This window comes from Colobus angolensis, unplaced genomic scaffold (genome assembly GCF_000951035.1).
Source record: "Colobus angolensis palliatus isolate OR3802 unplaced genomic scaffold, Cang.pa_1.0 Scaffold6, whole genome shotgun sequence".
Taxonomy (NCBI): domain Eukaryota; kingdom Metazoa; phylum Chordata; class Mammalia; order Primates; family Cercopithecidae; genus Colobus; species Colobus angolensis.
Genome location: NW_012119598.1, coordinates 11,940,965 through 11,953,332, shown reverse-complemented (window position 1 = coordinate 11,953,332; position 12,368 = coordinate 11,940,965). Strand labels below are relative to the sequence as shown.

General features: G+C 42.6%; 1 protein-coding gene across 3 annotated transcripts in view; it reads left to right on the top strand.

Annotated features, from left to right (window-relative positions):
• NEDD9 (neural precursor cell expressed, developmentally down-regulated 9) overlaps positions 1-10,295 on the top strand; it is a 200,788-nt gene extending 190,493 nt beyond the window's left edge. For all 3 annotated transcript variants that reach the window (XM_011962689.1, XM_011962690.1, XM_011962688.1), the window contains 5 exons: positions 187-288; positions 1,423-1,524; positions 2,707-3,948; positions 5,634-5,723; positions 7,935-10,295. In XM_011962689.1, the coding sequence (XP_011818079.1) occupies positions 187-288; positions 1,423-1,524; positions 2,707-3,948; positions 5,634-5,723; positions 7,935-8,444 (2,046 nt within the window). In that variant the 3' untranslated portion in view covers positions 8,445-10,295. The remainder of the gene's footprint in view (positions 1-186; positions 289-1,422; positions 1,525-2,706; positions 3,949-5,633; positions 5,724-7,934) is intronic.
• The last annotated feature ends 2,073 nt before the right edge of the window (positions 10,296-12,368 follow it).

Below are 12,368 nucleotides of genomic sequence, written 5' to 3'. Positions count from 1 at the left end.
TCCATCTCACAAAAAAAAAAAGTTTACTGACCTGGTGTCTACTTGTCTTCCTGTTGTGTCTTCTTTCTTCAGTTTCTTTCTATCTTTTTATGAGGGAGAGTTGAGGGATGAGTACTTGGTTAGGAGGCAGGGAGATTCAACGACTCAGGCTTGGAAATTTACACCTTTGTGCCTTCTCTCCCACAGGTGATAACCCCCGTAAGGACAGGCCATGGCTACGTATACGAGTACCCATCCAGATACCAAAAGGATGTCTACGATATCCCTCCTTCTCATACCACTCAAGGGGTGCGTACCAGAACAAGGTCACAAGAGGAGAAGAGCTTCTAAGGGTAGCGTTCCTTCAGGGCTGTAGAGAAAATGGAGTTCACAAATTATGTATTAATATATGTCATATAAAGCTTTATTTAGGTTGTCTATCCAGTAGCCACTTTAGCCAATGCTATTTAAATTATGTTTTCTGGATTTGCTTTATCAGGAAATCCTAGTATTTCACCCAAGAGAGCTTATGTTCTACAATTTTACTTCAGAAAGTAGAATTTTTTTTTTAAGACAAAATCTTACTTTGTTGCTCAGGCTGGAGTGCAGTGGCTCGATCTCAGCTCACTGCAACCGCCGTCACCCAGCCTCAAGCAACTCTCCTGCCCCCGCCTCAGCCTCTCGAGTAGCTGGGACTACAGGTGCACACACCACCACAGCTGACTAGTTTTTGTATTTTTGTAGAGACAGGGTTTCACCATGTTGGCCAGGCTGGTTTTGAACTCCTGACCGCAAGTATTCTGCCCACCTCAGCCTTACAAAGTGCTGGGATTACAGGCGTGAGCCACCGCGCCCAGCCGGAAAGTAGAAAATTTAAACTACACTTTAAAGTACAGGCAGTGTAGATATTTCACATAAGATCATCTCTTTTTTTTTCTTGTTTTGTTTTGTTTTGAGACAGAGTCTCATTCTGTCACGAGGCTGGAGTACAGTGGCACGATCTTGGCTCACTGCAACCTCTGCCTCCCGGGTTCAAGCCATTCTCCTGTCTCAGCCTCCCGAGTAGCTGGGACTATAGGTGCACGCGCCACCACACCCAGCTAATTTTTGTATTTTTAGTAGAGATGGGGTTTTACCATGTTGGCCAGGATGGTCTCAATCTCTTGACCTCGTGATCTGCTCCCCTCAGCCTCCCAAAGTGCTGGGATTACAGGTGTGAGCCACCGTACCTGGCCAAAATCATTTTTATATTCAGTCTAAGTTAAAAACCACAAAATGGATAAAGAAAAAAAAAGGTAATCAATTTGTTATAACATGGAGCACTGCTAAAGATCAAGCTTGTACACAACCTGGTAAATAAATCCATAATTAAGTGCTTAGGAGCATAAAAAGTGACAAGTATAAGACATTTCCATTCTAGGTAACTCATGGGTTTCTCTCCAGGTATACGACATCCCTCCCTCATCAGTGAAAGGCCCTGTGTTTTCCGTTCCAGTGGGAGAGATAAAACCTCAAGGGGTGTATGACATCCCGCCTACAAAAGGGGTAAGTGAGTGACTACAAAGCAGCAAAAAGGAGTGTGAGTGTGTGTGTGTCCGTGTGTTGAGGGGCATGGGGTTGGGAGGAGGGTGGGTAAGTAGCTTATTGGAATAAAACAAGAAAGGCAAACCCAAAAGGGGAAAATGTAGTCTTGGTGAGAGTAAAGGAAGGAAGCAGAAAAGGAAAGGCGCTAATGAAAGACAGCTCTAGGGATTTCATATTGAGGAGCCGCAACTAAAAAACATTGGGAGGCCAATAAGGAGAACCTTTTGGCAGGGAAGATAATTAGTTCAGTTTGGCAAGTACTAATATATATTTGTAGAGGGTTTGTTTTGTTTTGTTTTGTTATGCTTTGCTTGAGACAGGGTGTCGCTCTGTCACCCAGGCTGGAGTGCAGTGGTGCAATCACAGCTCATTGCAACCTTGACTTCCCAGGCTCAAGCAATCCTCCCACCTCAGTCTCCCAAGTAGCTGCCTCCTACCTCAGTGTCCCAAGTAGCTGTGACCTCAGGTGCATGCCACCATGCCTGGCTAAATTTTATTTTTTGTGGAGGCAGCATCTCCCTATGCCGCCCAGGCTGTTTTTGAACACATGGGCTTAAGCGATCCTATTACTTTGGCCTCCCAAAGTGCTGGGATTACAGGTGTGAGCCACCACGCCTGGCCTGTAGAGGGTTTGACAGTTTTCTCAGTCTGTATGTTTGGGTGAACTCGTTTGACTCACTCTGTTACCCTCTGGGGTATGCTGCACAGAGCACGGTAATGCCTACTTTACAGACAAGGGGACTGTGTTTCAGACACCTATGCAGCTCATTCAGCATCACACAGCTGGTGTAATAACCGAAGAGACCAGGGGGAGACCTCCGGTCTTACTCTGCTGCTCGGCACAGATCAGCAGAGAAAGGATACCCAGGACGTGGTCAGAAATGTAGGACTGGAGCACAGGGGTGAGCAATGTAACCAGCAGGGTTGCACATGCAAGTCTACACCAAGAACATGTGGGTGGACACACTTGTCGAAGGACAAGGGAAGTGGCAGCAGAATAGCAGGGAACCTTGGAAGTGCCTAACATTGGGGGCGGGGGAAGGCGACCGAAAAAGTGCCAGCAAATAGGACTGAGCACATGGGACCGCGTGCTCCCACGAGCCAACTCAATAAATAGCATTTCGCTTTCTACTCGCTTTTCAGGTATATGCCATTCCACCCTCTGCTTGCCGGGATGAAGCAGGGCTTAGGGAAAAGGACTATGACTTTCCCCCTCCCATGAGACAACCTGGAAGGGCAGACCTCAGACCTGAGGGGGTTTATGACATTCCCCCAACCAGCGCCAAGCCAGCAGGAAAGGACCTCCATGTGAAATACAACTGTGACATTCCAGGAGCAGCAGAACCCGTAGCTCGACGGCACCAGAGCCTGTCCCCGAATCACCCACTCCCGCAACTGGGACAGTCAGTGGGCTCTCACAACGACGCATATGACGTCCCCCGAGGTGTTCAGTTTCTTGAGCCACCAGCAGAAACCAGTGAGAAAGCAAACCCCCAAGAAAGGGATGGTGTTTATGATGTCCCTCTGCATAACCCGCCGGACGCTAAAGGCTCTCGGGACTTGGTGGATGGGATCAACCGATTGTCTTTCTCCAGTACAGGCAGCACCCGGAGTAACATGTCCACGTCTTCCACCTCCTCCAAGGAGTCCTCACTGTCAGCCTCCCCAGCTCAGGACAAAAGGCTCTTACTGGATCCAGACACAGCTATCGAGAGACTTCAGCGGCTTCAGCAGGCCCTGGAGATGGGTGTCTCCAGCCTAATGGCACTGGTCACCACCGACTGGCGGTGTTACGGATATATGGAAAGACACATCAACGAGATACGCACGGCGGTGGACAAGGTGGAGCTGTTCCTGAAGGAGTACCTCCACTTTGTTAAGGGAGCTGTTGCAAATGCTGCCTGCCTTCCGGAACTCGTCCTCCACAACAAGATGAAGAGGGAGCTGCAACGAGTCGAAGATTCCCACCAGATCCTGAGTCAAACCAGCCATGACTTAAATGAGTGCAGCTGGTCCCTGAATATCTTGGCCGTCAACAAGCCCCAGAACAAGTGTGACGATCTGGACCGGTTTGTGATGGTGGCAAAGACGGTGCCCGATGACGCCAAGCAGCTCACCACAACCATCAACACCAACGCAGAGGCCCTCTTCAGACCTGGCCCTGGCAGCTTGCATCTGAAGAACGGGCCGGAGAGCATCATGAACTCAACGGAGTACCCACACGGTGGCTCCCAGGGGCAGCTGCTGCATCCTGGTGACCACAAGGCCCAGGCCCACAACAAGGCACTGCCCCCAGGCCTGAGCAAGGAGCAGGCCCCTGACTGTAGCAGCAGTGATGGTTCTGAGAGGAGCTGGATGGATGACTATGATTATGTCCACCTACAGGTAAAACAGCCGAACTCATAAAACACCTATGCCCACTCACATGCAGGGAGCCTGAGACAGATGCCTGTAAGGATGTCGGGTCGGACTGCCAAAGGAGAGAACACGATTAATGTTAATCCACATGGTTCACAAATTGGAGGGAGTGTTGTAGAGTAGGAAGAACGCTGGACTGAGAGTCCTGAGTACTCACTCGGCTCTAGCCCTTTCTCTGACATTTACTGTGTGACCAACTTATTCAACCTCCTTGGGCCTTAATTTCCTCATTTGCAAAATGAATGGTGTAAGGGGCTGGATTAGATCCCATAGATACCTCAGGTAAGAGGAGACTCACCAAGTAGGATAATAGGCCCTCTAATGATATTACCACTTGTGTTTTAGGTATAGTTCCATATAATACTTTATTTGAAAAAAAAGTTTTCATCATTAAGAAAAAGAATAGAAAACCTTCGCACTGGAGAATTTCTAAGGCCCCTGCTAGCCCTACTCTGTGTGTGTGTGTGTGTGTGTGTGTGTGTGTGTGTGTGTGTGTGTATAATTGTTTTAAAACTTAGCCCCATCTCAGACTTACCTAGAGGACCACTGGGCATTAGCTAGTTGTCCTAGGAGCTTAATCTGTGTATGGGACATTGGACAATCACAGTTGGCCTCCTACATTTGGGAATTCCACCAAGCTCCAAGCTGACCTGGGATTCCACCAGCTTTCCCTTCCACTTTGAGGGATTAAAACATTCTACCAGCCAGGCGTGGTGGCCCAGGGGCGGTGGCTCACACCTGTAATCCCAGCACTTTGGGAGGCTGAGGCAGGTGGATCACAAGGTCAGGAGTTCAAGAACGGCCTGGCCAATATGGTGAAACCCCGTCTCTACTAAAAATACAAAAATTAGCCAGGCATGGTGGTGCACGCCTGTAGTCCCAGCTACTTGGGAGGCTGAGGCAGAAGAATCGCTTGAACCCGGGAGGCGGAGGTTGCAGTGAGCTAAGATTGCGCCACTAGACTTCAGCCTGGGCGACACAGTGAGATTCCGTCTCAAACAAACAAACAAAAAAAAACAAAAAACTACCAAGACCCATTATTTAGGACTAGACTTACTATCTTATTCTGCTATTCTTTTAATTTGACTGAGTCACAGATTATACTGAGAACTATGTAACTATTATGCCAAATTCCCTTGAGTGCAAGAAAGTGTGGCAAGGAGAACTGAGCCTCACCTGGTGCTGAGGAAGGGAGTGGAGAGAGAGGATGGAGGCATTGAACATTCGCCTTACTCATTGTCTGACTCTGCACAGTGGGAAATACTGCCTTGGAGCAGAAATCTATAGATGATTTGAGGGAACTAGGAGTGAGAGCTGGACCACATTTAGACCTGCGTTTAGGGGTTTACAGGTTCACATATAATCTATCAGAAAAGAACTCAGAGAAGTAGTACATTTATATAGGAGATTTTAAGGGAATCATGAGTAGCTCTCTGAAAACTGTAAGGTGCCCCAGAAATCTGGCACCCTATATGGCAATGGGCTTTATTTTTCTGCCACCCCTGTCTAGGGTTCACAGTGCCTCACTGAGCATTTGAGATGTTGCCAAGGCAGTGGAAAATAAAGAGTATTTACTCATCTGTCAATGAAATTGTTAGCATAACTGAATCACAGTGATGACATAATATGTTCTTTATGTTGAAAATTAACAGGGTAAGGAGGAGTTTGAGAGGCAACAGAAAGAGCTATTGGAAAAAGAGAATATCATGAAACAGAACAAGATGCAGCTGGAACATCATCAGGTAAGTTCAATCAGAGCAAAAGCTGCCTGGTGTTGGAAAGATTTCCCACCTAGTACTAAGGAGAGTTGTAACTTCAAGAGATTATGATTTCAATTCTTCCAGCTCACTGGCAAGAGTCAGCTCTAAAGCACGGAATGGGGTTTAAAAGCAAAGAGAAGGTTTATGACCTTGCTAGTTCATCTGGGTGTACCTGGGTTACATCTAAACAGCAATTTTTTAAAGGCTAAACCGGCGTATCTAACATATGAGGACTACTTGGGTTAAGGCATTTGGTCTCAAGAAACAAGACCCATTCAAGCTAGCCTAAGCAAGCAGGTTTACAGTAAAGTCATAGCAGGGGAATTCAGTAACAGAAAATGAAGATATAGCCCAGTCTGGTGAGAACTAGAACTGTAAATTCTCTCTCCTTCTTGTACTTCCTTTGCTTTTTTTCTACAAATCTGTTCACTCTCCCCTATTTTCTGGTTTTCTCTGCTTATCTACTCATTTGGCTGTCCTGTAACTTTGCAGAACCCATAAATGGCCACTCAGAACGTCTATAGATGGCTTCTCATCTCAGCTTCCCCTTCTGATGGTTTAGCTCCCTTCTCTTGTTCATCAGATTCCTAAGGAAGAGTCTGATTGGGCCATTTCTCTCTCTCTCTCTCTCTCTCTCTCTCTCTCTCTCTCTGTGCGTATGTGTCTCTACCTCTCTCTCGCCAACAACACAAGCCTATGGTTTGGCTGGCCTTGGTCCAATCTAAGGGTATGAGAGCAGAATTCAATGTTTTCAACATATATCCAGGCCCATCTACTGAGGACTTTGGGCAGGGCATGTTCATTCAAAAGTTAGGTATGAGTAGGGCAGATAATGATGAGTATTGGTAGGACAAGGGCATAAAAATAAAGAGAGATGGATTGAGGATTTATTTACAAGCCTTTCAAGATGAAATGAAGTGAAATGGCATGTAATGACATTAAATGGCATGCTGTATTTAGGAAATCTGAGTTCTAATCATTTCTGGCCAACCAACTATGTCAAGTGAGGTAACCTCCCCAAGCTTCAGTTACTACTCTATAAAATGGGAAAGTACCCCCGCCCATCTAATGGCATGATATATTGATGAACACATTTGCACAAAGCCTAAGATATATAAAATATAATCCATTATGATTAAATATCTTGGAATATCACCTTGTACCTGTTTATGTTTGCCTTGGCATATGGCAAGGTAAGACTGCAGGGCTTTGGGGAACTTGTTGAAACCATAACAATCCCTAAGAAGAAAACGGATTCTAGAAAAGTAAAGCTGGCTATGCATTTCTCAGAGAAGCTGGGTGAGGTGATCACTGCTCCAGCTCATCCCTACCTCCAGGTGGGAGATTAACTGAGTCCTAAGCTCAGGTCACAAATAGTCCTTACCTGCAGAAGAGAGGTCTCTCCTGAGTCTTAGTGGAATCTCCAGAAATTATTATAATTGCAATTTAAATAATACACCATTTGGGAGCAATGAGGAAAGAAGGAAGAAAGCCAGCACCTGATGCATCTGACTCTGGGTGAGACCCCCTTGTTTTAACAGCTCTGGGGGACTAAATATGATGCACAATTCCCATTCAGACTTCTTTAGAAAATTTTTTTTCCCTTAAGTGCTCATATATTTATATGCATTAATCTTCCTGTAGCGCTGGATCATGTCTATCAATCTTGACAGAAAGAGTAGGATAAACAGAAAGGGGTCATGAATGGCCATTTCTTCTGAGCATCCTGAGATAGTCGAGGCTTTCTCCGAGAAGGAGCAAACTGTCAGGGACTTACTTGACAAGGAGGTCACTACATATGGTTTTCCCTTGCCACCACTGAACATTAATAAACATTTACATAGAGCCTATTACAGACCAAACTATTCTAAGCACTTTGTAAACGTTAACTATTTTACCTCCTTAAAGGTATGGGTAACAGGGCTGCGGTTTAAACCCTATGCTGCCTTCTAGCCAGAGGTTATAAGAGACCAGTGGTCCAATCGTAAAAGATCTGAGCTTGAGGATCATCTTTCCCAAGGTGTACATTTCACAATTTAGGAAAGCAGGCAGCTTGACCCAGGCTGCACAGCTCACATGCATCTAACAGTTATTAGGGACTAAAATCCCTGTCTTTTAACTCCAAGCCCTAGTTAATTTCCATTGCAACACATTCCCTTGCTCTAATGAGATCTACTTTTGTCTTCCTTACAGCTGAGCCAGTTCCAGCTGTTGGAACAAGAGATTACAAAGCCCGTGGAGAATGACATCTCGAAGTGGAAGCCCTCTCAGAGCCTACCCACCACAAACGGCGGTGTGAGTGCGCAGGATCGACAGTTGCTGTGCTTCTACTATGACCAATGTGAGACCCATTTCATTTCCCTTCTCAACGCCATTGACGCGCTCTTCAGTTGTGTCAGCTCAGCCCAGCCCCCGCGAATCTTCGTGGCACACAGCAAGTTTGTCATCCTTAGTGCACACAAACTGGTGTTCATTGGAGACACGCTGACACGGCAGGTGACTGCCCAGGACATTCGCAACAAAGTGATGAACTCCAGCAACCAGCTCTGCGAGCAGCTCAAGACTATAGTCATGGCGACCAAGATGGCCGCCCTCCATTACCCCAGTACCACGGCCCTGCAGGAAATGGTGCACCAAGTGACAGACCTTTCTAGAAATGCCCAGCTGTTCAAGCGCTCTTTGCTGGAGATGGCAACGTTCTGAGAAGAAAAAAAGAGGAAGGGGACTGCGTTAAAGGTTACTAAGGAAAACTGGAAATATTATCTGGTTTTTGTAAATTATCTATTTTTGTAGATATTTTATATGAAAATGGAATATTTTAACATTTTAAGGGTTAGACAACTTTCAGAAATTCAGGGAGCTGGAGAGGGAAATCTTTTTTTCCCCCCTGAGTGGTTCTTATGTATACATAGAAGTATCTAAGACATAAACTGTACAGAGACTTGTCCACGTGCTTTTGTATGCCTGTGTATTCATGTTTGTTTGTAGATGTTTGTCTGATGCATTTCATTAAAAAAAAAAAAAATGAATTAAGAAGCACCTTAGTAAGCACCTTCTCATGCTGCATTTTTTGTTGTTGTTAAAAACATACCAGCCGGTTATAATATTGTTCTCCATGTCCTTGTGATTCTGAGCCTGGTACTCCCAAATCTGAGAAGTATAGTATATTTGCAAATGTTCACCTTCCAAATCATGAGACATAGCACGACTTATTCTGGTTCTGAAAACTCTTTTCAAAATTGATCATCTTAAACACATGATGGCCAAGTGCCCAAAAGCCCTTTTGCAGAGCAAATTTCAGAATATGTATGTGAATCCAAGCTCTGACAGTTCAGGTGCTGGAGGGAGGAGAGACCTGTGTGTTTAGAGGCCAGGACCACAGTTAGGATTGGATTGTTTTAATACTGAGAGACAGCTACAATAAAACGAGGGCAATCGCCTCCCTGGGGCTGTTCGATCTTCTGCATTTGTGAGTGATTCAGTCATGAGGTTTTCCAAAAGATGTTTTTAGAGTTGGAAAAACCATATTTGCAGCAAGGATTCACAAAGGCGTATCAGACTATGATTGTTCACCAAAACAGGGAATGCTTTGATCTGCCAGTTACAAGAAGAGGCCTTTCTGACTTAATATTCACTTTGGTGCTACTACCCCCATTACCTGAGGGAAACTGGCCAGGTCCTTGATCGTGGAACTACAGAGCTACCAGGATGTATCCTGCTGTCTAAGGGAATTTATTGCTGTCTTGCACCTTCTTTAAAACTCACATATGCAGACCTGACACTCAAGAGTGGCTAGCTACACAGCGTCCATCTAATTTTTACAATTTCCTGTGGCCGATTTGTATAACCCCTACCACTATCTCACAGGTAGTCACAGCATCCATTCTATAGTCTGTCTCCTCACACCTGTTAGTATTGACACAGCACAAACACCACAAGCCATCATGTTCTTCATGGGGCAAACGAAATACTTCTACCCCATGGGTAAACGTATTTACATATTACCAAGAGAAAAAGCACATTATCTATGATCTTTTGGTCCAATTCTTATTTAGCATTTTTATTCCAGCCTATTTGGAAACCTGTTTTTATTTGCAATATATGCCTGACTGAATTAAGCTTGCTTGTTTTAAACAACCAAATCATTGGAACAGAAAAGGATTTAAAAAACAAGAATGCATCTCAGAGTGATTAAAAAAAAAATCAGTGGAAATAAATGATCATAGCAGGTGCTTTTCAAAACCACTGCTATTACAATTCTCAAAGTCCTACTCTGCCAAAAGAAGATTAAAAGTCATAAGTTACACGACAAGGAAATGTTTATGTGGGAAGAGGGTTGCTGAAAATCAACAACACTTGAAGTTTAAAAGTGCGTCTTTGTAGATTTCATTGTATAATGTGTATTTCTTAGGAGATGGCTGACTCGATTGATCTACGCTAAGTAGAGACATTTCACATTTTTAAAACCAAAATGTTCAATCTGTATTACTCTTTGCCATCTTGTATGTAGAGGCTATTTTTAAATCATTAAATTTTTAGATCTCTGTTTTCATAGCCACTGGGTTTTCTTTTTCATACTCCTCTGTCACAGAATTAAATATTGGCTTACTTTGATACTCCTAATATAAAAAGTTAAATTACGATTATTTTAGCAATGCTATAGGTCTGGATTTTTTAAGGAAAATTGAGGGTTTTTTGGTTTTTTTGTCATATATGTGTCACTTCCAAGTGTATTTGCATTCAAAGAAAATTCTGGAACCTGTGAACACTATCTAATTCAAATATCTGGAACAAGGCTTGTGCTTCCCCAAAAAACCCACACATTCAGTAAGGTGTAGGATGATTTGTTTTCATAATATGGATGTTACCAGTCACGTGGTTTTTAGAATCAAAGAAAATTTTTCTATTTATTTTGGAATAGTCATAAAGAAATAATTTAAAGCAAACTGTATTTAATGAAAACAAGAGATTTGTAACCATGTAATTATCATTTTTCATGGTTGCTCACTCTTTCATTCAGGTATCCCACTGAGATTTACAGACAAATTATTTAAATGTATCATGTACCATTTTGCCCACACATATAAGCATTAATTTATTTTTGACAAATGTCAAGGCACTTCAATAAGGGAATGAAAGTCTTCTGAAAAAAAAATGGTGCTGGAACAACTAGATCTATGAAATAAAATAAATATGTGCCTTACGTTCTACCCAAAAAATTAACCCAAATGGATCACAGACCTAAATGTAAAACTTAAAACTCCTAGAAGAAAACACAGGAGAAAATCTTTATTATCTTAAGTAGACAAAAGTCCCATATTTGAAACACTTTAAAAATTTAACTCAGAAAAAAAATATATATTGGACTCCGTCAGAATTTAAAACTTTCATTCTTCTGAGGATACCATTAAAAAACCAAAAGTCAAGCCACAGAATGGAAGAAAATACATCACATCTATCAGCCAAAGACTTGTATCAGACTTAGGAGACAAAAAACTAAATTTTTTTAACTCGGCAAAAATTTGGAGAAGAAACTTCATAAAAGAAGACATATGTAGGTAAATGGAAAAAGTAAATAAACACCACACCAAATAGAATCACTAAAATTAAAAAGCCTCATCATACCCTGTGTTGGTGCAAGAAAGGGGAGCAAATGTAGCTCTTGTACATTACTGGTAAGAATGTTAAATGATACAAACACTATGGAAAACAGATTGGCAATTTCCTGAAAAGTTATATCTATGTCTACCCTATGACCTAGCAATTTCTTTTCTCGGTATTTACCCCAAAGAAATAAAAGCATATGTCCATACAAAGACTTACATAAGAATATTTATAGCAGCTCTATTTGTAATAGCAAAAGCTGGAAAGAACCCAAATGTTTGTTCATCTATGTGAATGAATAAAATCACTGTGGTATATCCACACAATGGAATACTACACAGAAATCAAAAGGGAAAATATTGCAACAAATAGCCAACATGAATGAACTTTAAAATCGTTATGATGCAAAAAAGAAACAAGACAAAAAGAATACATATGCTATGTTTCCATTTATACAAAATTTTAGAAAATTCAAACTATAGGGACAAAAAGTACATAAGTGCTTGTCTAGAGAGAAATGGTGGAAGGAATGGATTCCAAAGGAGTCCATGGAAACTTGGGAATGAAAGCAATGTCCACCGTCTTGATTGTGGTGATGGTTTCACAGGTGTATGCATGCCAAACCTCTTCAGACTGTACACTTTAAATATGTGCAGTTTATTCTTCATTAATTTTTTCAAAGTAAGTGGTCTAGGCACTCCCATGAAAAGTTAGAGATTCTCAGCCTGGATTTTAAAATGCAAGACCAAATATATGCTATTTAAAAGATGCTCACTTGAAATAAAAATACACAGATAAATTAAAAACAAGGGGCTAGAAAGAGATGTACTATGCACATTCTAATTTTTTTTATTAAAAAGTCAGAGCAGCTATATTATTAACAGACAAAGTAGAATTCAGAACAAGGGCAAAGAGAGGCATTTCATGATAAAGGGATCAATTCATAAAAAAGACAAAACATTCCTAAATGTGTGTGTACCAATCACAAAGTCTCAAAATACATGAAGCAGAAACTGATATAAC